At 42.6% G+C, this 25,821-nt stretch overlaps 4 protein-coding genes and 1 non-coding gene across 6 annotated transcripts in view; 4 read left to right on the top strand and 1 right to left on the bottom strand.

Moving 5' to 3' along the window:
• mthfd1l (methylenetetrahydrofolate dehydrogenase (NADP+ dependent) 1 like) overlaps window positions 1–4,326 on the bottom strand; it is a 34,115-nt gene extending 29,789 nt beyond the window's left edge. The window contains exons 1-6 of the mRNA XM_062412050.1: window positions 3,997–4,326; window positions 2,655–2,739; window positions 2,351–2,401; window positions 2,215–2,268; window positions 1,384–1,508; window positions 627–727 (exon numbers count right to left, since the gene is read on the bottom strand). Of these exons, the coding sequence (XP_062268034.1) occupies window positions 627–727; window positions 1,384–1,508; window positions 2,215–2,268; window positions 2,351–2,401; window positions 2,655–2,739; window positions 3,997–4,223 (643 nt within the window). The 5' untranslated portion in view covers window positions 4,224–4,326. The remainder of the gene's footprint in view (window positions 1–626; window positions 728–1,383; window positions 1,509–2,214; window positions 2,269–2,350; window positions 2,402–2,654; window positions 2,740–3,996) is intronic.
• A 1,877-nt stretch (window positions 4,327–6,203) lies between these two features.
• Window positions 6,204–8,954, top strand: stx11b.1 (syntaxin 11b, tandem duplicate 1). Its single transcript, XM_062410674.1, has 2 exons — window positions 6,204–6,356; window positions 7,472–8,954. Exon 2 carries the CDS (start codon window positions 7,479–7,481, stop codon window positions 8,373–8,375), a length of 897 nt encoding a protein of 298 aa, XP_062266658.1. The 5' UTR covers window positions 6,204–6,356; window positions 7,472–7,478; the 3' UTR covers window positions 8,376–8,954.
• A 666-nt stretch (window positions 8,955–9,620) lies between these two features.
• Window positions 9,621–11,505, top strand: LOC133973047 (syntaxin-11-like). Of its 2 annotated transcripts, XM_062410672.1 has the most exons (3): window positions 9,621–9,901; window positions 10,224–10,315; window positions 10,516–11,505. In XM_062410672.1, exon 3 carries the CDS (start codon window positions 10,521–10,523, stop codon window positions 11,421–11,423), a length of 903 nt encoding a protein of 300 aa, XP_062266656.1. In that variant the 5' UTR covers window positions 9,621–9,901; window positions 10,224–10,315; window positions 10,516–10,520; the 3' UTR covers window positions 11,424–11,505. The 2 variants fall into 2 exon arrangements, with proteins under 2 accessions (XP_062266656.1, XP_062266657.1); XM_062410673.1 differs by lacking the exon at window positions 10,224–10,315 and having other exon boundaries at window positions 9,622–9,901.
• A 1,304-nt stretch (window positions 11,506–12,809) lies between these two features.
• trnal-uaa (transfer RNA leucine (anticodon UAA)) lies at window positions 12,810–12,892 on the top strand. The gene has a single exon. It is a non-coding gene; the product is annotated as a tRNA-Leu (tRNA).
• A 3,836-nt stretch (window positions 12,893–16,728) lies between these two features.
• utrn (utrophin) overlaps window positions 16,729–25,821 on the top strand; it is a 164,932-nt gene continuing 155,839 nt past the window's right edge. The window contains exons 1-2 of the mRNA XM_062411214.1: window positions 16,729–16,869; window positions 18,959–19,126. Of these exons, the coding sequence (XP_062267198.1) occupies window positions 19,054–19,126 (73 nt within the window). The 5' untranslated portion in view covers window positions 16,729–16,869; window positions 18,959–19,053. The remainder of the gene's footprint in view (window positions 16,870–18,958; window positions 19,127–25,821) is intronic.

Raw genomic sequence — 25,821 nt, 5'->3', positions numbered from 1 at the left:
ATGTGCATGCGCAACCCAAACGTAGAAATCCACGTGTTCAAAAAGTGCTGACCATCTAAACATGGATGACAAATAGGCTTCTAACAGCATCCATGTGGGAAAATGCATAGAATTAGTGAATCTCTACTTATTGTGGGGATAAGCAGGCATTTCAAATTAGCGCGCAGAGTCTGCCCTTTTCTTGTGCCTCCCAATTTTGTCAACCACTCATTGACACATCCACGTCCAACTTTTGGATTCAGGTCTGGTGGCTGGGGAGGCCATTGAAGAACACTGACATGATTGTCATGTTCGTTACACCACTTTGAGGGGAATTTCGCTCTGTGGGATGGTATCATGTGTTTCCCACAGAATTAACCCTCTCTTCGTGGCGCACTACCACAAGACATCAGTGTACGCTTCTCGCAATAGCAGAAAAACAGGTACAGGTGGGGTAGAGTGAATTGAGAATATCCGTTTATTAATCGAAAATAGAGAAAACACTTTGCACACGGTCACACCACCTCCACCAGCCTGGACTGTGGACACAAGGAGGTCTGGGTCCATTGATACAAACTGTTGATGCCAAATTCTCAGTACTGCTTTTTCAAAGTGTCTGTATAGTTTGTCCTTTTGCAGAAACTCACCATGTTTCTCCAGCAGATCCAGGACAGCTCTGGCCATAGGCGACACAAAGCCTTTGCTCAAGTCTCCACGTACCAAACGTCCCATATTCAAATCTGTTATGCTATTGAGGGACAAAAATGGACATAATTATATAACGTATCATAAAGAATGCATAATTTTTCTTCCTTTAACTGGCAAAAGCATTACGATTTGTTGAGTACTGATAATGTGTGTGTCAAGCACATTCGTGAAAATTGAAAATACAACTCATGAGTTAATGATAGGAGTGTAACACCATTAAATAATCTTTTATACTATTTACTGTAACTGTTTGGAAACATTTTATCAGGCAATAAAAAGCAGACATAAAATCGCAGGTAGTTAGTTAAGTCTGTCCCAGGACAAACTTAACTAACCTTTTAATGAATGTGCTTTAGAAAATGTGTCCTCAGCTGAACCACATCTCTTCAATTTGTGATGATTAAAAAGGGCATCTTGCTAATTTGCTCATTTAATTGTCTGCTGAAGACACACAGACTACATTTACTTCTTCCTAATTCTCTCCAGCCCGTTCTGATTTGGACAGAAATCGCCAGCACCACGAGAGTAAATTCATTTATCTCCATCTGGACAGAGAGACACGCACTTTTGATTTACTATACATGCCCGGCTGCCACATACTGAGGTATTGGTAGAAGTTTTCAGATTTTAGATTATTTTGTATTTGACAACAGACAATTCAGCTTCCGTGTCTCAATGATCAAATGTGTTTTTTACCCATCTATGTCCTTTTCGGGTTTGAGAGCGTCGAGCACTCGACTGGTGAGTGAAGCCGGGGGAAGGTGGAGGTAGACACCATGCACCCTGGGGTCCTCGTTGAGCTTCAACACCTCCTCTATAATCTAAATGCACAGAAATACAAATCAACAGCTGCAATAATTGTGAAAATGTAAGATTGAAAAATATTCAGGTACAATTACACAAAATTCAAGCCATGCGTAAAGGAAAGGACGTGTGGTTTTAAGAAAATAAAACAGAGGGATGGTGAAAGAGAATTTGCACCCTCAGACTTAACTAGTCAGAGCTGCTCATGGAAATCCCGGACGAGTGTGAAAAAAGGGGGGAGGGAGAGAAAAGATGTGCAAAAGTAGAGCAGTAGATCAGTGGAGCAGCAGAGGATTCCTGAGGGCATGCACTGTCATGTAAATCATCCACTGTCAGCTGAAATGTCTGAGATATTCCCACGAGGGTTTCCGCTTTCTGTAAGTATTAAGAGTCAACTTCCAGCTGAGCACAGAGACCCACAGCTGAGAGGGAGAGTGAGTCCCACCACCAGTAACATAAGATAGTAAACACCACGGAACTGATCACCAATGACGGAACGGTAGCATTACAGTGGAGAAGTACTGACTCATATTTAAGCAATGATTTAATGACATAAAAGCTTGTGTGCGGCTCAGATTACTTCGACTCCTCTCTAATCCACCTTGATCACATGATGCATCAACAAACTGCCACAGGGAAGAGGATCTCATGCACTGACATGCTAAACAATGAGGGGGAGTAAGAGTTCGCCCAGACTTATGTTTGTGAGTCGGTTTCACTTACTTCATCCTCACTGCACTGTTCTGCCAGGCAGAGCTGAGTGATGTTCAAACCGATCTGTGAACCGAGAGACGGGGAAAAGTTTGAATTGTGAATAATGGGCAGAATATAAGAAAGAAAGAGAAAGAGAGAGAATTACCTTTCCAGCCATTTTCTTAGTGATCTCCAACAAGCTGTCATCTTCACCTGCCTTAGGAATAGAACGGCACAATGTGAAATAACCTCACCGACCTTGTACTACATGCTTCAGTAGAAACAAGCAACTCTGAGGCGTAAGGTGAGAGTGACCACTCGTTTATAATCTCAGCTCTGCCTAAGTAAACCCCTTTTTGACTCCATTTTAATTTGAGGTTTGACATGTAAAGGGAGTCTGCCACAGGATTGAAACCTATATTTTTATAAATAGAAACCCAACATAGTGCCTCTAATTGTGTTGTAAATACCTGTATAATGGCTAACAGAGGCTGGATTGAGGGATTCTTTCTCTGCAGAGCCACCATTGCCTCCTTCGTGCTCTCAACCACTTTCCTGTGAGAGAAAATAAACTGGTTAGGGATCTGAATACAACCATTTTAAGGCTTCACACAGGGTTCATTGTATATTGAGATTCAAGACAAACATATACATAAGGTTAAAGCACCAACATATAAAGAGACAATATTGATAATTACTTATCAGGAATTGAGGGGAATTGAAGAAACACACAGTTATACCGTAAACCCCCCAAATCTCACTAGTTAAATAAAATGACGGTGAAAATAGGTTGTTCCATCCTGTAGAATCTCTTAAAAGCAATGAAAACTCAGAATGAGTGGGGAAAAAATTGCCATTTTTGCTGCAGCCATCTGAAACGTAACCTCCCACATGAGCAGAAAATATATCCATGGAGTTGATTTCATCTTTTCATCTGCACTTGTTTGTTTGTTAGCAGGATTACACAAAAAACAAACACACTACCTGAAAGATGATCTGGAAACTTGGTTAAAAGATGAGTTGTGAGTCAGGGAAGAACCAATTCAATATTGGTGCAGATCCTGACACATGTATGTGGTTGACAAACACTGTACATTTTAGAATACAAATTTGCATCTATTAAAATGATATCTGGTTTAATAAAGGGACTGTTGAGCCTTGACGTATCTATGTATGCACCTTTCTGAGTAACATTCTAGTTTTTAAATGGAAAAAAAAAATAGTTGTACGTGTATTGGCAATAGAGAAGATGGACTCTATCCCTTGGTCCTGATCAATACACTTATCAACACAGTGTCCATAAGGTTATCATTACCAGATCAAATCCAGCTTTTGATAACTGAACCATTGCGAAATAAGAAATAAACGTGAAAATCATTGTATTCTTCAATGTTCCAGTGAATTTCATTAAAGTTTATCGTCATGTAAACACACACACACACACACACACACACACGTGGTGATGCTAGTGATGTGAACATAGTTCCTATCGTCAGAGCATCATCTGTGGGAGTTCATTTCACGGTGAGTTCAGGGACATTTTCTCATCGTGTGTCTGGCAACGACGGAGGAAAGTTACATCAGCTGGACCCTTGGTTGTTACCGGGGACACGTGCACTGCTAGCGGCCCACCAAGAGCCAGACACGCCGGGGACTCCGGAAGTATCGTCTGCCGCGCATCGTTTCACACCAAACTCTCCTCCACGGCTTATTATTGTTTATTTAAACTTTAATGTTTACAAACATGATGAGTAAACAACACAGAACATACAGTTAAAGCGTCACGTATCCTATTTAATTTGTTTTACTTACTTCAAAGAACTGTCGCTCTCCAACCCGTCATCCCTCCGGTGCTTCTTCCCGAGCTGGACGGCTCCTCTCGGGCTGGTTCCCCCGCTGGAGGAGCTGCTGGCCGGCCGGAGGATCAGCCGGCAGCCGGCAGGTCCAGCCGGTGGGCATCTGTGCGCCGCACCGCTGCCCCGGCTTCCTGGATGTATCCGGAGACTGCCACAGGCTCTGCGGAGTATAGACAACCTCATGTCCGTGTGTTTCGATCTGTTTAGCTCTAATGTTTACGGGGTTTCTCCGGTTCGGGTCTCCTGCTGTTGACGGAACCTCCGGAGGAACAAAAAGAAAAGTGCACTGGTGACAGGGTCCTGCAGGAGGTGCGGCGCATTCAGGGACAGTCGGCCATTTGAACATTCTGAGGGAGGCCAAACAAAAACAACCCCATAATACACTTATATATGAGCAATAACGCTAAGAAACCACCCTGAATAACGACTGGTGGTCGGGGGTGAGATACTAATAAAAAAAGTAAACTAAAGCCAGGCAGGGATAGGGGACTAGACTGTGAGGATGGAGCTCATAAATCAGAGGCGCACTTGAAAGCAGCATCTTCTCAACGACGCCAGGACTGTGATTGTAGTCATTTGTTTTAATGACGCCATCACAGAATCCATGATGGCATCACTCATTATCAGACAGAGTTCGGTTTTTTACCTGTGACCTTATCATATAGACTTGGAAACATTGAGACAATCAAAAAAACTGCATACTGTCAACATATTCATCAGAAATAACACAAGATAAAACCATGTCTCATGCTGAATTAGAAGAAGCTTGAAGATTTGCCAGACACCCCATATGAGACCAGAGAGTTATCTATGTCGGAGCAGCATGTGATGGGACAGGCATCACAGGATCAAAAGGCCAAAGGTCACATAAAGTGCTCACACACACACACACACACAAGGCCACAGGACACACATTAGCTTTCTGTGGACAGAGTTTGTCTTGATCCTGTTTGAAGATGGGGGATAGAGGAGGAGGAGGAGGAGCGGGCACACTCCAATAAAGAGACAACAAAAGTTAATTATCTTTGGATACGGTGAAAGTGACTCTGCTAAGACAAAGGGGACAATCATCGGGATGCCTGTACACTACAAATTGTAATTTTACACCTCAGTGAAACTAACGCAGTAACACCAGCAGTACCCTGTTTCATGTTTTTTCTGACAGACGTTGAACAATATGGGAACCAAATTTCTAAATCATCCAACGAAAAAGTCCATTACAACTTTGACTATCTTTAAAGTCTACACACACACACACACACACCTCCTCCAGTGACTGTACTTCCCCCTCCACCCTGGCTTGGACTGCCACACACCCTCTTCCAGCCACTGAACATTTGAATATTTGCACTAGACTGTTATTTTTTTACTACTGTATTATCCCACCTATAGTGTATATATATTTATATATTTTTATCTTGCTCATAATTTATTCATCATACTTATATCAAACCATACCTCCTAATACCGTTCATATTTCATATCTATTTCTTACTATACATATCTTATCTATTTACATATTCCACTTTAAACATGCACATACTCTGCACTTTTACTGCTTTTTTGCACTTCTGGTTAGATGCTAAACTGCATTTCGTTGTATAAGTACTCGTACTGTGCAATGACAATAAAGTTGAATCTAATATAGTATTTATTTGATTTATATGTATATTGTACATATATGGCTTGTATGTTTGTATGTCCCTGTATCTCATTGTAAACAACACCATGTATATATATTTGTTTTGTTCCTCTTTTAAAATGAAAAAAATGTTTTTAAATCGAGAGAGATTGTACTTGAAGTCATTATTAAGGTGTGCCTGGGAAAAGCATGACGTCAGATCATCACAGGTCGTCCTCCTGCACCGTCAAGTATCACAGACATGACCACTCCCAAAACAAACCGTCCATCTAAGCTGCGAGTTTCAGGATAAAGTCGCAGAAACTAGTCACCTCGCTTTGCCCCTGGTATAGAGAGGACTTTAAAGTACCCACCCCCCACTGCCGCTGCTCGTCCTTTTCAAACTGTCTGTGTCCAACCGACGCTCCTGACATGCGCCGCCACCGCGAGGCCAAACCGACCGGGCCTCATTCCTGAAGTCACATCATCACACTCGCATGGCTCCACTCATCACCACCCCCTCCAACAACAACCACAGGTGAACCTCCGGCTCTAAACATAGCTGCTCTGCGCCCTTCGCTTCTGATCACATCCAGGAACAGCCCATATCAGATCTGTAGGATGGTGCCGTGGCACCGCGGGCACCTCACAGTAAGGGACAACGTTTGATTTCTGTGGAGACCAGAGCAAAACAGGTACAGATCTTTTACTTTTTAATACTGCGGCAATGAGATGTGGGAGTCTATCATAGAATAAGTTTGAATATTCATATTGATGAGGTGATGGCTCGCAAACATGGCCTCAAACATAAATCTGCTATGTATTTATTTTATTTTCAAAATCTGAAGGTATTCACAATATCCTGACTACTAAGTAGATACAAAAGTCAACATTTGTAAATTAAAAATTTTTATTTGTAGCCCACAGGACTGCTCTCTACTGAAAGGGCAAATTACCCAAATTAAGTCGTTTTTTATAAAATTATGTTTGTATACTCTCAGTTGTCATTTTCATTTCGTAACCCTGGCTAGAAAGAGATTGCACATGTTTTGAAAGCCTGAAGTACCCAAGACATACCTGGAAGTTGACTGTTACCATTTACCCTGAACATATTTAACCAGAAAACTATTTTAAAATGTGTATATTTCAATATTTTATGTAGGAGATTTCAACATAAAGGACAGAACGTTTATCCCAGATTAGAATATTGGCTCATATTCTCCGTTGATAGATGAAAGATTCAACTGTAAAATCATAAGAGTTCCTGAAGTTTGAGAACTTCCGGTCTCTAACCCTTAAAATGATGTGACCAGGATCTTTACTTCATTTTGGGAATTTATTTTATTTTCTATTTCTCAAACAAAACAAAACATCAAATACAGATGTATGTGATGAACATTAACTAATGCTAAGTTAAGATACATGTCTGGAAAGAGGCGTCAGCGAGATCACAAGTCATAAGAACTAGTTTGGTGAGATGCAACACCTACGACTATTCTTCTGAGAACCTGTTAGGCCAGTGATTGGTACTGGCTGGGTTGTGTGTGCAGGAAGAAGGAAAGGACTTTCAAACAGGCATGACAACTTTAATTAGACATGGATGTGTTTAAACATGTAAATTAGAGGGACTGTTTTGTGGTTGGTTCATGGATTTGATTTTGTTCTCTCAACCTCCTATATGAGGGGGAAAAGTCATCATAAATTCCTGATTTGGTCTTAAATTCAAAGTGTTGATTGGCAGTAAGTTAGAACAAAACTAACCAGACACAGAAAATCATCTTAACATCTGTAACTTTCTCCGGATCTCCAGCCGAACCATGAGGGACAGACTGAGCCACCTGCAGGAGGTGTCCAATGGCTACGTGGAGCAGATGGAGTACGCGGAGTCCACCGTCTCCGACACCTTCAGCAACGTGGACCTGGAGGAGCTGCAGCAAGAGGCGGTGGTGTTCGACAACAGCCCGGATCTGGAGGAGGTCTTCTCCCAGTCACAAGACATCCACAAGGAGGTCCAACTCGTCCGCCTGGAGATCAAAAGGCTTCGCGAGCAGAACAACCGCATGCTCCATGGCACCACCAACATGAGCATCATCAAAAGGGACTCTAACGCCATCGGTGCTGATATAAAGTCTCGGGCTGAGGGTATTCTAGCTCGGCTGAAGGAGATGGACGGCACAGCCCACAAACTTGAAGAAGCACACGGGTCAAATTCTGCCATCACACGCATCGCCAGGACCCAGTATGCCTGCATCAGCAACGGTTTCCGCGACGCCATGTTTGACTATAATGAGGCTGAGATGAGCCACAGGGAGAACTGTAAGAGCCAGATCCAGAGGCAGATGGAGATCGTGGGGCGCGAGGTGTCAGGAGAGGAGATGGAGGAGATTATTGAGACGGGCCAGTGGAACGTCTTCACAGATAACATCGTCTCCGAGGGTAAAACGGCCCGATCGGCTCTGTCTCAGATTGAGAAACGTCACCAGGAGCTGGTGGACCTGGAGGCCCGCATCCAGAGCATCCATGAGATTTTCCTGGACATTGCCTTGCTGGTGGAGGAGCAGGGGCCCATGCTGAACGACATCCAGACTAACGTGCAGAAAACAGACGAAAACATACAGGAAGTCCTCGTCAAACTGGGCAGGGCCAAACGTCACAATAAGAACAACCCGTTCAAGAAGATGTTCTGCAGCTGTTTCCCATGCGTCGATAAATGACTGTACACAGGCGGGAAGAGGGATGGGAAGAGCTGGAATCAAACATTTTATTTAATGTCTGTAATGTTTGTTTAAAAGGTTTGAGACGGGTATCTCAAATCAGAATCAATTCCCCCTTGAATGGTGTTTAAAACAAGTTTTCTTTTTTTTATTGCCTATCACCTGTTTCCTCATCAAAGGGAATCAATGCTTATTCAGTTTTTGGAACACTATTACATTTTTTTTTTATTGCTTTCAGGATGCCTTTGATTTTAAGTCCAATCATCAATCAATTGACCAAAGACATTCAGAGAGACATCAAGCTGAAAGAAAATGTTTGAGAAATTGAACCAATGTAGTTGATCTTGATTTAGATGATGCTTTTCTTCATTGCTATAGATTTAAACTGTACAATTCATGCGTTGCCACTCTGGAGTTTATCTAGTAATCACACTGTGTTGTAATCTGCTACTTTTCACCTTCCTTTAATGACTTGATATATAATATCTTATATTTGTCTCTATCTCATCGAGTCTTGTATTTAACATAAACAAATGTATTAAAATATAACTTGAGTGTTTGTTCTTGTTGAAAACTATATCAACTTATCTATATTTGATAAACATGACATAAGACAAAACTTTATTGATCCCACGCTGGGGAAGTTCACTTGTTACAGTAGCAGACAGTCAGAATGAGGTTGACAAGAGAATAAAAAAAGGTAAAATTACAGAATATGAACATAAAATCAACTTTTCAGTGTGGAAATATTGTCTAGGAATTAAATTGAGTAGAGTGAAGTTGAACAGAATGATTGCACAAGGATTTAAGTTATATGTCCATTAGTCTGGGGAGTTATTAAAATAAGACAGATCCAAGTAGACTTAGATCAAAAAATTCTCATTCAGATATTCAGTCACACCAGGGGCGCTGCCAAACTTTACATTTCTAGACCTCTGTAACAATTATGATAACATCTATAATCCCTGGCATAGAATAGAATAGAAAGCCATTGTTGTCATTGTACAAGATAAAACAGTGCCACGATACAAGTCGTGCTACTTCTACAAGTTTAAAGTTTGGAAAAAAATAACAAACAAACTAATAAATACACATTCAATAAATGAGGCTAACAAATAGTTGATCTTATGTCATCAGTCTTCAAACGTAACGTTGAATGGTACACATGTCAAGTTGCTTAATTCCTTTGACTCTCTGGCTGAGTTTCTTTTGTTCTGGACGCATTACTTCAGGGGAATGATGTGTCACTTCCTCAAACCAGGCTCTTACTTCCTGCATAAAAAGAAACTGAGAAAAGGAAAAAGAATGCATCTCCACAGAGCGGTGTTGCAGTGGGAAGGCCCATGTTGGTCACCTGTGAAGGGGCGTCACTCACACATGCTGAACACACACACACACACACACACACACAGCCCTTCATCAGAACTAAAAGATGCTTCCCTGAGCAGCTTGGACCAAACAAATCAGTAAGAGAAACACTGAAGGGACATCGTGTTCTGATATATTGTTGGAGCCAGTCAGTACAGGTAAGACACTTTAGTACGAGAGCTGATTGATATTGATATTGATTTTGGTGCAGCAGAGGCACCTGGAGACAAGTGGATAATTGATATGCAATAGACAGCTTGGAAAGAATAGCTTATTAAATCACAGTCAAGAAGAAATTCACAAGTGAAGTGAATTGGTTCATCATGTGTTGTGATAGGTTTAAAAAATAGTTACATGAACATTTAGAATATTGTACATGAGGAAATTGATTTTCTCTGAGCCTTTACACAACTTGGATTAATTACATACATTGCGTTTAGATTCTGTCATAAACTCAGTTTTAAAAGATGTGTTTTTCAGTTTCTTCCTTGTTCCTTGTTGAAATGACGACATGCCCCTGAGCCACTGAGCCGAGACTGCATTGTTTCCCACTAAAGAAAGAAAAGCTGCAGGTAGAACTGGCCGGCTATTGTGTTCATCAGTGGTTATGCAATAGCAACTTGCACATACAAGCAGCCAGTTGGCTGTATATTTAATCCCTGTAACCAAAAGGTTTAATTTCAACATGTTTTAAAAATGTATCTGACACTATCTTCATGCATCAAAGTCTGACTAGAAATAACCAACATTTTGTCTTATGCTGCTCTTTCAGGCAGAATGCGGGACATGCTGGAGAGGCTGAGGACCGTCCATGAGGAGCAGGAGCAGAGTGAGCCTAAGTTCTATGGACCTGAGTACGACGTGGACAGGTTGACTCTGACTCAACAGGCGGTGGTTTTTGAGAACTCCTCAGCTATTGACAACATCCTGAAGGAGGCTCACTCCATTCGCAAGGAGATCTCCCTCCTCCACTCAGAGGTCAAGCATCTGAGCGCAATCAACGAGCGCTTTGGCACCTCTGTAGGACGCCTTACCCTGATCAAAAAAGACTCCGTTTCTATCGCCAGGGGAATCCAGCAACATGGGGAGGCCCTGTACATCCGCCTGCAGGCTCTGGGTAAGGAGAGCAGCCGGGTGGAGGAGAAGGAAGGTCACAACTCTGCAGTCTGCCGCATCGCCCGAGCCCAGTACGACACGCTGACCAGAGCCTTCCATGCTGCCATGAGTGACTACGCTCAGGCCGAGGAGATGCAGAGGAGCGCGTGTCGGGGGAGGATCAAGAGGCAGGCCTCCATCATTGGGACTGAAATATCTGATGAACAGCTGGATGAGCTGGTGGACAAAGGCGGAGAGGGGTGGGCCGAGCTGTCCCAGAGTCTGCAGACACCAGGCGGCCGCTCGAGCCGATGGGCGATGGGTAAGATCCAAGGCAGACACAAGGAGCTGGTGGAGCTGGAGGCCAGGCTGAAGGAGGTCCACGAGATGTTCCTGACCATGGCCGTGCTGGTGGAGGAGCAGGGATCCATGATCAACAACATTGAGACCAATGTGTGCGGTACCGAGGAGTACGTGGAAAAATTCAACGTTAACATCAAGAAGGCCGTACAGTACAAGAGGAAAAATCCTTTTCACCACTTCTGTCCCTGTCTCCCCTGCTGGAGACACAACCAAACAGTATAGAGCATATTTTGACCTGATGCAATTTATGGTTTATTTTGAAACTGAACTAAATATTTTCTTGTATAAAAAGTTTTGTACTGCAGATTATTGTTTTATTTAATATATTTAACATGGTAAATCCTTCCCTGAGTGGCTTTAAACTATACAAGATTTAAAGTTACAAGTTTTAGTTTAATGGTGAATGTGTCCATGAGAGAGGTTGACAATTGGAAAGGATGTAAGTTGAAACAATAAATATTTTAAGCAATTCACTGACACGTGAAATAAAGTGTGTTGTTGTGAATTAAAAGCAGTTTGTCCATTTGAGTTAATTGTGTCATGTGGGAAAGAGGTTCACGTGTTCCTGGGAAATTCAGATTAACTGGAGCCATGAGGACAGTTGGAAGCATTATTGGGGAGAATTGAGAAGTTTCTGTCAGAGTAGTGACTTTGAAGAACTGCATTAAATGATCAAAGTCACAACCTTTGATATACAATGAAATAAATTTAGCCTCACAGACCACAGGAGACGGGGAAATCTATTATGAGTCGTCTTCTATGGATTCCAGAGTCAGCCAAACTGTTAACACTTTAGACTGGAGAAAACGCTAACCCTAACCCTTATAGGAGCCATTGACATAATCCAAACTCCACGAAACTCCACAAAAAATCCACGATCCACCTCTGATCAGTCCCTGGATGAGGTGTTAATTATCTGACATCTGCTGTCGTGTACATATACACACATGTTGATGGTCTTAGAGCCAATGTCCTTTTCTGGTTTGTCTCTTTTCAATCACCCAAAGTTCCCATGGACTTTTATTTGATAATTCCTTCGACATAACTCTGAGCTGCTACAGAAGTTCCTCTCGTCGTCGTCCTCGTTGTTGTTGTTGTTGTTTTGTTGTGTTTCCTCTTTGCTCCCTGCCTGCTTTAGTCTGTGTGGCAGAAATAACCAGACGCTCAACAACATGCGGATGAATCACGCACAGTTTGCCTGCCCAAAAGTTGTGCTACGAGTTAGCCTGTGCTAATGCTGTTAGCTGCTGCTTCAAGCTAGCTAAGACGTTAGCTGTCTTTCCAGATGCGTAGTAACGATGTGTACAACATGGATAGTGGCAGGCTATCAATTGGACATTTTTGTTTTGGTCGGGTATGACGTCTCTGAGAAGGTGATTTGACGTGAAGCTGTGTCGTTAGCATGTGTGCTTCGGTGCACACGCTAACGGCTGTAGCTACCAACACTGCGCTAGTGTCACCGTCAGGATGCATCGCTGATATCGGTCCAACGAGCACGATCCTCCACGATGCGCAGTAGTTCCATGACATAAAACTCAAAATAATGACATTATTCCTGTTTTGGTGGTGAAACTATGATGCGAGGATGCGACGGGAAGCGCTGTACTAACCAGGATGGCCGAGTGGTTAAGGCGTTGGACTTAAGATCCAATGGACGTATGTCCGCGTGGGTTCGAACCCCACTCCTGGTAGTCTTTTGTCAAAGTTCACACTGTGGAATATATATGTTAGATTATATATAGTACAAATAAAGTGTTTCCAGTCACTATAAAACCATATAACACTCTTAAACTGTAGTAAGTGTCACAGTATTATCTCTAGTACAGAAGTAAGAAGAACAGTTAGTAAAACATCTTGATAAGATTCATCTCTCTTTGATATGATCTGTGATCATATAGTCCAGGCAAAGTAGCGTTTTACAACCGACTAATTGTAATATATTTCTTTTATGCATATATCATTTTCATGAGGTGTCCAGAACAACATACTAAAAGTCCTAAGAAATCCTAGTTGAGGAAATATGTTCTCATCAATGTGTACCAATAAGGCCAAGCAACATTACACCCCAATGGGGCTATTTTTTTCCTTCACTCATATCAAGATGAAACTTTACACGATGAAAGTACCCATGAAAAGTAAAAAAAATTGTATGAAAATCTTTATTATCCTTCAAGGGCAATTAGATGTACAACAAGCAACCAGTGCACGACAAAAATAAACCAATATATAGAATGTAAACAAGGATGTTATGTTTTCATCTCTGATTTGTCAGTCAACAGGTTTATGTAATAAACTACTGGACCAATAACCACACAACTTGGTAGAAGGAAGCTGCGCGGGTCAGAGATGAACCTATACGGCTCTGTTGAGCCCTGTTGAGCCTTATAGGTTCATCAGTAGAAGGCGTTCACCCGGTTAATCCAAAGGGGACAAGTTGTGATTTAAGAATAAGGTGCTCAAAACTCCTACTCGATCATGATTTCAGTTCCTAATAATATCCATAATATCCATACATCTGGCTTATATGGTGGATGTGAAGAAGCCAGAAGCCTGTGGGAATACGATAGTAAAACATTTTTTTTTTTATTTTAAATGTACGATTATCTGTTGTTTAATGTTTTTGTTTGTTTACTAATAGATCTGTAAACAAATTTGTTGTCTCATTTAGGAGTGATTGCGCCCTTTGGACAGAGGAGGGCGCTGTAAGCTATCCTCAGGAGTCTCCGGGCTGGAGTCCAACACGAACCCACATCCTCTCATCCCTGCAATTTCACTGCAAGGACGCTGCCATGGCCTCATTGATACCTGGTCATCTGCATCCGCCGCAGAAAAGGCTGCCCAGAAAATAAATGCAGCTCTTCTAAAAATAGTTCAGCAGAAGTTTGCAGCTCTGTAGACACTTGGATGTAAATAGTGTAGAAGGGAAAACTTTAAAACTCTGTTAACCCGTTCAAATTCCATGTAGATATATGTTTTGGTTCACAGACACAATGAATATAAACATGTACGACCCTTGCACCCGTTTTATGCCAATTATATTTAGTGCATATTGATATTTTCTTTCATGCAAGTCTTTGTAAATATGCAAGTGAACTTATGGTTTTGAGTTGCCACTTATTGCTCCCTCTGCAACAACCTCCAAACAAAGCTCCTGTCACCTGATAGGTGTCAGATGGTTATAAGAGAGAACGCTGGCTGGTGAAACTGAGCTTCTTCTTCGAGTTGTGCGTCCACAAAAGAGCCCCGACAACTGAGAAGAGGGAGGGAGAAGGATGAGGGCTCACAATGGAAGATCAACATCTCTGCATCCCCAAAGCCTCACGAGACCCTCCCCAGTGGGCCTTCATCTTTTATTCCCTTCCCTCAGGTCCTGGAAAAGTTCATTTTTGCTTTTCAGGCCAACACATCGCAGTGTGATAAAATGACACCTGAGACAAAAGCCGGTGGAATGGTTTTACGATCGTGACAACTGCTGCATTATTATTATGGTTAGTTTTTTTACTGTGTGATTTTACTTCCCTCAATAGACAGTTTAACTGTGTTTTGAACTGTGTGCTGTTAGTTTATTTGTTTCACTATGTGTTATACTGTATACCTTTTAAATAAAGTTCATTAATATTGACAACGTACAGTATGTTAAATCTAAAATGATGGAAATCACATCACATTTATTTTAATACGTGATTGCTACTATTGACTTTAACTTGGGTTTACATGCTAAAAAATGTATCTGCTTTACATTCTGTACCCATGTTTCTATATGTAGGTTCCAATAACTAATATTTTATATTAATAATCAATAATCTCAAACACTTTTGATATATTTGGCTAATATTATTATTATTACAGTTTATCTGTATCTTACATTTATCGACAACACCGACTAGATGTTTATGATCGGTCCATAAAATTATAAATAAATTTAAAAAAAATATTGAATTGTGCAACAACTAAAACAAATACATAACAAAAGCAACTAAAAAGTAAAAGAGTTTGAATGAGCTACTGCGTCCACACAAACCCTGTTTACATGCTAAAGCATCAATTAACTAATAAATATAAATTCCCAAAACACTAGAATCTAAAAATCGAAGCAGAAGCTGAAAGTAAATACAAATTGAACCTCAGACTAAACAAGATAAAAACAATGCAAATTAAAAAAGGTGCAAACGAGTATTGATAAATTCGAGTATAAATAATATTGGCTTATGTATAGAGACTATATTGAACATTTTTGGTGCTTTAACAACAGTTTGCAAAATTTTTACTTAAGTAATAAGAGTCTTGAGATGTTTTTTTACAAAGAGGCCTTGAAACTCCACAGCCAAAACTTTTCCTTCATTCCACATTTCCCATATGTTACAATAAAATACTTGTTTTAGTGTGACTGGTGAATTCCAGGTCCCTCAAAGTGGAAATGTCTTTAAATCCCTCTCGTCCTGATTAAAGCAGAAGTTCTATTTCCAAAGTCAAAGTTTCTTTTTAAAGTTTTTTGGGTTTTCCTGTGGGAATCACTGGTGTGGTTGCTGTTACGTCACGTGACGCCCACCGCGCCATGTTTCCATGTCCGCGTCAGGAAAACTTTTAAAGATCAAGTCCAGCGTCAAGCCACCGAGGGGGAGCCACTCGCTTCCGGTCAAAACCTACACAATAAAACACACCGATTAGAAGTTTATGAAATAACTGCACTTAGGGAAACCCCATATCGAGAGAACAGTGGGAATTGGAGTAAATATTGAATAAGTCATTTTTCACATATTCAAAGTATGGAACTATCTTAACTCACTATCTAATGAAATAACTTAAACATTGGGGTGGAAGGGTGTCATTGCAAGAAGCTTTGATTTATTCTTTGATCAACATTTGTAATACATTTCATCTTCTTCTTCATAATAATAATCATAATAACAACAACAACAACACCGAAAATATTAATAATACCAGTCATACAAGAACGATAATAATAAGAACAATAGTAAGTCCAACAACAATAACAATGACAATAGTAATAATATTGACAATACTACTACTACTACTACTACTATTACGACTACCACTACGAATACTACTACTACTAATAATACAAGTCATAAAAAGCACAATTATTGAAAAATACAACAGGTGAGAGACCTCTTTCCCCTTCGCGGTGATCTTTTGATGCTTTTACCTTGAAGGACACGTTCACAGCTCTTCCGCTAACTTTAGCTAACTCCTGCTGGCTTGTGGCTGGTGCGGGCAGCGGGGCAGAGAGGCTGAAGCGAAGCAACAGGAACAAAGTTGCGGGACCTTGAGTTCGAAGCCCCGCGGTGTTGAGCCGTGAGACGTGAGAACCAGAGCTCGGTGTCCAGGAGGTAGACGGACCCCCCCACCCCACCCCACCCCCGGAGCTACGGTGGTCAGTGCGGTTCGGCTCCGTCTCTTCTTTTTTTTTTCCTGGGCACATTGTTGGAGAGTGGATGCGCTCGAGGCTCCAGCTCGAGCCCGTGTGTGTACTCAGCCAGTTGCCCATTAAAGAACTCGAGTGGGTGGGAGCTCGGGGAAAATGCCTTAAACACACCGGGTCGATGCACTTTGTGGTTTGGGAACCTTTGGCCTCGCTTGTGTAGCCCCACGTTCTGGACTTTGTTGTGAAGCGAGCACGTCTCCTGGCTCCTCGGTGACAGCAGAGGTGAGTGTGTGCGCGTGTGTATGGGGGGGTAGTTAAGTGTTAAACAACTGTGGAGTCTGGCTGGTTAAAAGTAAAAAAAAACATGCAAGAAAGCAGTTTTTAATGCTTAATCCAGATTGTTGCATGCAGGTGTGGGTTTACACTGCAAACCGGATTGGGCATATGTTGGTGAAAAGTTCTGCAGTCATACCTCAGAGATGAAATATTAACCACGACAAAGCCACAAGAGGTGTACTATTTAAAAGTGTCTGTGTAGCATTTTCTCTCTCTCTCTGTGTGTGTGTGTGTGTGTGTGTGTGTGTGTGTGTGTGTGTGTGTGTGTGTGTGTGTGTGTGTGTGTGTGTGTGTGTTGTGTTATAATCTCGTCACCTTCTAATCCACCCAAACCAGAAGATTACACTGGTTCTGCACATGTGCTGCAGATCCAAACAGTCTTTACACTGACCTGCCTGGTTGTGTCTTCCCCCCCCCCATTTGTTTTGCCTTGGTTGTCAAAACCAGTCCCCTCCTCCCAGCGAGAGGAACTGAAATTGGAAGGACAGCAGCCACAGAAGGGAGGCTGCCTTTCCCTGCACTTTACAGTTATTTTAGGTTCTTGCATCAACCCCCCCCCCCCCTAAAAGAGAAACCCCACTGCTTGATAAAAAACGGCACGTGAACTCCTTTCATGGTCAATCTCTGTATCTGGCGAGGGAACAATGGTGGAGTCTTTTTTTTTTTAAATCACTGAATTAAAAACAGAGCACAGACACGTGACCGGCAGAGTAAGACGTAAGGTTTCAAGACCTGGATGTAATCTGTGAAGCTGCTGCATTCAGTCAGTCAACGTGGGGTTTGACAGATGGGGTTAGGGTTAACACTCTTTCTTTTGGAGTGGGGGGGGGGGGGGGGGGGGAAGTTAACTGAAAGTTGAGCACACACACACAACAACGTCCTGTCTGGATGTGAAATGCAACAGTGGCATTTGCACATATTAGCTCACACACACAGTCCAGTGTCCACGGGTCTGACAAGATCGTGTTTCGCCAAAAACTGGGAGACGAAATGATAATCTATTAAAAAAAGTTTGAAGCTGTGTGTGTGTGTGTGTGTGCGTGTGTGTGTTCACTGATATCTTGTTACACTGTGGAAAAAAAACACTGCAAGGAAAATCATTGTAATCCAGCTTGAAGAGCTGCGGAATTAGAGGAGAGCGAGTGTGATGGTTCGTGAGGATGACCTTCACCACGGTGCAGCATCCATCCGATCTGCTCTCAGAGCCGACCCCAGCTGACATCGGACCAGGAGGTCGTCAGCCAACAAACACAGACAAACAACCATTCATACCAGTTCTCCATCAACAAGAGAAAACCTGGAGAAACTTGCAAACCTCTCACAGGAACCTGGATCTGAACTAAGGACCTTCTGGTTTTGAGGCAACGGCATTAAGCACCCGGCTCATAATCGAACACAATGTGGATCAGAGCCAAACTTTGGAGGGTTCTTTCTTAGTCCATCTTTCCAACAAGTTTCGAGGAAAACTGTAGTTTTTGTGTTATCCTGCTGACAAACCAACAACCCAACAAATGGACTGGGGCGGGGGGGGGGGCAACAGAACCTCCTTGGTGGAGGTAACAAATGTCGGTGGTGGCTGACCAAACAACGACACCTCCTCTACTTTGTGGGCATTTCAAACTCTTGACATTTTTGACTATTTTGCTCTTGAGCTTCTACAAACCTCTACACAGCATAACCCCCAGGTATCACTCCGTCAGTTACTGTAGAGGAGTCGTTTTACACATCAGTCGACGGCCACAGTGTGAAACCACCTTGTTTCCTTCCTGAGCAGCTCTGAGTGGACACGAAGGTGCAAGTCTCACACAGCTGTTTGTGTTTTAACGACCGGCCGGTGTGCCTCGTGAAGTGCCAGATCTTCCTGTGTGTGATTGAGTGCTTTGTGTGTGTGTGTGTGTGTGTGGGGGGGGCTCACCTAACTTTCCTGGCCTGCTCATGAGAGTTACGGCCACATTAAAGCAGAAGAGAGCCTAACAGTTTCGTTGCTGGTCAACTGATGGATTTGATTGACTCTGACCTTCCTTCTCACACACAGGCGAAGACAGAGGGTTTGTTTCGCTGCCTGTCGAGAGGTCGGACACCGTAACACAACTTCAAGTGAATTTTTTTGCATTGGATTAATTGACGACCATGGCTACACACGGAGAGGCTGCGGAGGGAGGAACCAATGAAGAGTTCAACGACATCATCAAATGGAGATCCGGTATGTTTTAGTTCTTTATAATTCTGCGTATTGCTGCATTTGTTTTCTTGTGTGATTGCTTATTGTTCAATGCACCATATGTCTCTTAACTGCGTAGACACAAGTGTTTGTTGTGCGTGCACGTGCAGTCACCGAGAGGAAACACTGACACAGCCAGAAACCTTGTTGTGCATAGTTAACCTCAGTTCCCATGGTGGCAAGAGCGGGTCACAATAGGCGTGAAGGGAACAGGAGGTCGGTTCACCGTAACACGCTCGCTCCGAGAAAGAGAAAGTAACCGCAGAGGCTAACCAATGGCAGCAGAGGAAAGGGAGAAGGCAAGAATGCAGGGATGGGTCTTGAGAGCCGCGCCCTGTGATCCCTTTCTCCGCGGATCATTCCGTTCCATAGGTTCCTCCTTTTGTAGACGCCACCCTCAGCGACAGAGACAGACACACAAACAGGTTGTTGTTCTGGCTGCCTGGAGGAGTGTGTTGGTTCAGAGCGCTGCGAGGTCCTTTCAGGTCGACATGCGTCTGATGTTGTGCGTCCAGCTCGGCAACAAGACGGAATCTATGGGCTTGTTTTTGTGCGATTAAAAAAGATTTATTAAAAAGATAAACTGGGTTGTAAAGTTGGTCCTTTCTTTAAAACAAACTGCCACCAAATAAAAAAAAATGGGTTCAATGCTAACAAGCACTCAACTTCTTAACTTACAGGAGGTTTTACACTTTATGATTATCAAATAAATGTATGAATCCACGCTGGTGAAGTAGTAGCATTTAAAAATCTAAGATTGGTAGATTATGTGTTAAGTTTAAAGTATTGAATAATGACGAGTAATTACTGAATAATTACTGAATACTCAATTCAGGTATAATACACAAACGTGGCAACATATTCTCTGATAAGACGTGTTCACAACAACACAAACTTCGCTAGATATTATATAAATTCTGCTGCTGAGATCACATGTGTTTGTTGACCTGGCGTCGACCTGTTCTCTTTCCATGTTGACATCTTATTCTGCATCTTCTACATGTTAAGGAACGTCTATTTGGTCATGAGTCTTTTTTCCAGTCTTGTATTGTCAGAAAAGTTGTCAACGTATATCCACTCACTCGCTGAGAATCCTCCAGAGACTGTTTTCTCACATTTTCTCAATTTCCAGGGTCTTTACTTAGGGGCTGGCTGGAGAAAGTGACTCGGACATTTGCCTTTTTACATACAAAATATCTGTAGAATATTCAGACCTCTGTGCATGTCTGAAAGCAGCTCTTGTGTATTAGATTTAACAAAATAAGCATGTGGCGATGTCACCCTTGAACAGAAAATAAGTCTCATGCCTTGTATGGAAACTGAATTTAAATGCAACTCATGTAACCTCATTGGTTTGTTGGTGTGTGGACTGTTCAGCTGTTTTCTAGGTGGTCCTTAGTTCCCGACCTGCCTCATGCTGTTGCCCCATCCCCCCCACCCCCCCTGTCAACCCCACATCGGTTCTCCCCCTCCGTCTGTGTATCGTAACGTGTCAAACGCAGCAGAATTTAATATATAGAGAAAAGTGTCGATTTATTCCTGCTGTCTGGTCCGTGTGCCAGCTCTCTCCCATTGCACCCGCCCAGCCTCAGAGCACTGGCAGCCGTTGTGCCCGGAATTCCACCGTGCAGATGGAGTTTGTAATTTACAACGCTTGTCTCCCGACCACAATGCTTTCTCTTACAAAGATTTCGGGTTTTCCCTAGCAACCCCCTTTAAAGTAATGTTTTTCTTTTATGGCGAAGAAGGGGAAAATTTAGCACATAGCTTGGCTGCACAGTAAAAACAAGCCTCAAAATACAGCAGAGCACGGTGGAGTTGAGGTAACCTTGCAGGCCGTGGCCCGACGTGCTCCTTATCTTCCCTGTGTGGAATGAATGTTTGTGGTATGTGAGTATTTGGTGTGCTTACAGAAATATGGCTGGAGTTAGGTGTTCCTCTGGATAACGTAGAACGTGTGTGAACCCCATTAAGCAGGTTAAACCAGGTGAAACACCTGTAAACGCCGCAATGATAACAGTCTGCAGCCCACATGGAGCTGGCACATGGACAGCTAGAAGTGATTGACAAGCAGTTGTTGATGATATGTTTGTGTGTGTGTGTGTGTGGGGGGTGGGGTGGGGGGGCAGGCGGAAGGGTGTTTTCACAGCTGAGACGAGCCTTGTGAAAAAAAAAAAGCATAGTGTGACCTCCATGCTGGCCGGCACAGGGACATGTCTGAAAGGTTGAAGACTTTGTTCTCGACAGTGGAGTGTGTACACTTTGTGTGTCCTCGCTCTGTTTTGTTGTCATTACTGATTGACAGAAAGGTATCGACAGTTACAGATCGTTTCACAATTTGTTATTTTGCAGCTGTGGATGACTTATTCCAGCTGGTGTGTGTGTGTGTGTGTCTGTGTGTGTCTGTGTTCCATTTGTGCACCAAACATTAATTACTGAGATCATCGAGGCAGGGGTGTGAGCGTGTGTTGCCGGTCTTATGATGGAGGTCAGCACTCAAGTCTGTCTCTCCCTGTTGCAGACGTATATATGTGTCCCTTGTGGGGCGTGGGGGGGAGTGGCTCATGTTTTCCATGCTGTTTTGCAAGTTTCCACAGCGGACGAGAAAGAGGCAGAAAAACGTTGAGTAGAGAACGAGTGGGAAGAGGGACCAGGGTGGACCTGGGTAGAGCCGGAGTAACAGTAGTGCATGAGGAGGAAAATAACTTTTGGATGGAACTATTTTGCTCATATTTTAGCCATTTAGAGATGCATCATTTTAATTTGGGGAGTCTCCAAAATTAGATTTACATGCTGTATTGCATGGGTTATTTGTGTCATATCTTACATTGCTGCAGCTCTTTTAAAACGCTCTGTTTAAGCTCAACGTCTAAGTCGCAGTAAGGCCTGAATGTTACATGTTACTTGGTGACGTAAATGCTTTATGGTTAAAGAAATCCAGGAATGCAAACAAGGTATTTCAGGCCCCTCAGGAGCAGAGTTTTCCGTGGGACTTGCTTCACTGCAGACTTTTGTAACTTAGCACATCTTTGTTATATGTACAAAAGCCTTATGACAAAAAAGTCCAACAAAGTCCTCTTTTCCTTAAGTTTGGCACTTTTGACTCTTTTGAGCAGCATTAACTTGTTCATAATCTACAAAATCAGATTATGGAACTGTCATATTTTCGTTATTTGACAGTTAAGCAGATGCTTTCGAAAACTCACCCAAGCAACTGAAAAGGTTGAGTCGGAGATCAGAAAACTAATTTAACGCAAATTTGATTATATAGATCTATTTAAGTTATTCTGGAACTAAATTAGCTGCCTTCCGTTTCTCATCTTTGAGAATTTGCAGTTTTTGTTTGTTTTGGATCATCGTAAATGAAGTATCATGGGTTTTTAGATTTTTGGTCCAGAGAAAACCAGCATCTTAAAAGACGTCATCTTGAACTGTGGGTAGCTGCATGGTTGTCTCACATTTACCAAACAGCAAATAAAAGAAATCAATGAAAACAATCATCAGGAAGATCATTAACTGCAGCTTAATGTGACCGAATAGGCCGAACTCTGTGTGAAAACCAGATGTGTGTGTGGTTTGCTTCACAGGAGCTCTTCAGGGTCTGAACCAGATGTCAGCGAGTGCTTACAGACAGTATTTCTGGTTGGATTATCCTATAACCCCGTAAGGCGTAGCTACCTATCCTGTCTGAGCTCTCCCCCTCCCCCCCTGTCTGTTCCAGAGTGCAGACAAATGTGAAAGGTCAAATATCATGCACGGGGTCACGGGCCGTTGTCTAGTGGCCATTACACAATAATGGAGACTCACCTGACTTTGTTTCTCCCTCTCTGTTTATTTGTCACATGACACCTCGGCTGTGGCCTTCTCAAAAACACCAGACGCAGCTCCTGTTACGTGACCTGGTCTCGTTGTTCTCCACCTTTCTCTTCTCTGTTGTGTCTGCCCTAAACTAAGGTCATTCTCTCATAGACTTCTATAGACTTGGTGTCACTTTCCGAACATGGAGTCTATGTCCCTCTTTCTATACAGTTTGGGTTCCTAATCTTTCTAAACAAGAAACCATGATTCTGAAGAAGGATTTCTTTCTTCTCTCTATTTCTAAAATGTACTCGATAGAACATCCCGACTGGAACCAGCCTATTAACACACAATTGCATTATAAGACTCAATTGTGCATCAGTCTGTTAAATCCCACAGTTCCCAGAGCTTTTAACAGCACCATATCCTCAGCAAGATAGAATGGGACAATCTCCGTCATTGTTTTTTTATCCATCGTATTGTTTTTTGACTCCTCTGTGTTGGTCAGTGAGATACAGATGACTGTGTATTGTGGTTTTGCTTCTACGAGGGCTGGCCATTGCTTCTGCCAGGTTAGAGATAACTGGGCCTAACCGGACAAGATGCCACACTGCTGACATTGAGTTGAGTCTTTCTTTTGGCACCAGCTCCTCGTCCACTATGCTTCACGCTCTGGTTGAACTGTTTTTCAAATATGTCACGCATTAAAGACACACTACCATGGACATGTTATATTATTTGGCCAATTGGCACAGTTGTATATTAAGAAATCAATAGCGTGGATCCAGTTTATTATAGCAAATGCTATTAAATATCACAATGTCCTAAATTTGCCTAAAAGGTCGATTATAGACATCTTCAAATTTGTATCAAAACTGAAATTGTCACATGGCCCTCCCTTATTTGTACGTTTGTAAATGTGAGAACAGTGGAAGTCCCAAACAACATTCCAAAGATTTTTTCAAATTGGACATCTACGTTTGACCTGTTTAGCCAAACAAAGGTTGCAATCTACTCACACATTGTCTTTGGGTGTGACTTGGAGCATAATGGACGACACATTGTTTTATCAGATGAGACCTCAGGAATGTGAGCATCACCACCAAACGGAGGGTGTGGAGGGTGTTGGTTGTCACCAGGCGACGAGCTCGGCTACACGTCACTGATCCTTAATTCTAGACTTGGCCCCTTGCAGCAGGGTGGACCCAGTACTTGAACATATTTCAGCTGCCACATGCGTGTGTGGGTGTGTATGTGTGAAAAAGAGACCGGATTAGTTGTTCAGAAATAATTGGATGAAACTCTCCGGCTATCTGATATTCACAAGCTTGCAGAAATGATTTCAAACTGTCAGCGAGGGCAGCAGCATGCGATGTTATGCAAATACCTAAAAATGGGTGTGCACGTGTGGGTAGCATCGAACACAAATCAAAACAAAGGAGCTTTCACTGTGTCTGCCCCCTTTGCATTGAGATGTCCGGACCGGAATTTGTTTTTATTATTTTGGGGCTGTGGTGTTTTAGCTCCACTTTTGTTGAATGGCTGTACGGTCAGGGAGAGTTCCCATGAGTGTGTTTTGACTTTCAGAATGGGACGTGTCCACCGGGAGAGCAGCTGTATGTTTTCATGGCAATATATAGACACAAGTGTGTGTGTGTGTGTGCGCTTGTTGGTCTCAAAGCAAGTAGCTGGATGTGGCTGCCTGGGAAGTGGGAGGAAACTAGCTCTCAAACCCTGGCTGGAACTCTTGGAATAGCAACACTGGCCAAAACATCTCCCCAGGGTGCGGTTGTGTGTGTGGGACTCGGCCTCTTCGGTGCATGTGCATCCAGCAGCATGCAGACACCCCAGCTCCACCCAGGCCATATGACATTTCGAGTCCTCCAGCAGAAAATTATCAGTCTCAGCCTCCCGGGTTTGTTGAACACACTCAAACTAGTTTCCTGTTTCTGGAAATCTGCCTTTTCGCAAAGCAAGCCCTTCCAGTTTAAATCCCTCAGCACCTCTGCCCCCTTTCCTTAGCTCATTAGGGCTACAAAGCCACGTTGCCCAATCTACCTTCTGACCCTTCGCATGACAGGATTTAATAAAACAAAAAAAAAGAAACAGGGCTGAGTTTTAGATTAACCCGTTAAAGCCTCTGTGGTATTTCCCTAGTAAATTCCCATTTTCTCTTCATACTGGAAGTTTTTCAAGTTGTTTGTGTTACTTGTGCTCCATGATTTGTGTTGCAGTAACTTGGTGTATAGTGCAAACAAGTTGCACACTTTTTGAGTCTGTGTTGAAATGACACTGCTCTGATATCAAGAGCTCTAAAGTGAGGGTTGTCAGTTTGTACTATGACAGATATATCACAACTTTGAAGGACTATCCTTCCACTGTCTCCCACTACAGATATTGTGGCTCCATGTTATTCACCTCCACAAAGAGATTCTGTGTATTCTGACATGGGAACTTGCTTTCGGAGTCATTGGGTTGAGGCCTGTGGCATTGTGGGAGAACTTTGCTTTCCATTTCTTTCTCTTGGATGTTAGTTGGACCACTGACTCATCTGCTCTGTATGAGTGTGTGTCTGTGTGTGAGTGAAGCACAACCACTACCTCTGAATGGTATGTTTTATGGAAAAATCCACCCTACAGCACATTTAAAGGAAGCTAATTTGATATTTCTTGAATTTCGTGGTCTCGCTAACTGGTACATTATGATCATAAAAGACATCCCTTGTTAAAGAAGTGGAAATCCCAAACGTGCACCACCTCTACCAGTCGCCCTAAAGGACCATCATGCTTTGCTCAAGGTGTGTGACTGACTGCTGCTGTTTGGTGACTAGTGAGGATCCCGTCTGAAATCCAAATGGACTGTCAGGAAGGGAGGCTAAA

The sequence above is a fragment of the Platichthys flesus genome, chromosome 18, assembly GCF_949316205.1.
Source record: "Platichthys flesus chromosome 18, fPlaFle2.1, whole genome shotgun sequence".
NCBI lineage: Eukaryota > Metazoa > Chordata > Actinopteri > Pleuronectiformes > Pleuronectidae > Platichthys > Platichthys flesus.
Note: the sequence above shows the minus strand (reverse complement) of the source record. Positions and strands in the feature narration are given on the sequence as shown.

Excerpts from the sequence above, each read along its gene's own strand:
- stx11b.1 (XM_062410674.1), top strand. The coding sequence starts at position 7,479 with ATGAGGGACAGACTGAGCCACCTGCAGGAGGTGTCCAATGGCTACGTG.
- LOC133973047 (XM_062410672.1), top strand. The coding sequence starts at position 10,521 with ATGCGGGACATGCTGGAGAGGCTGAGGACCGTCCATGAGGAGCAGGAG.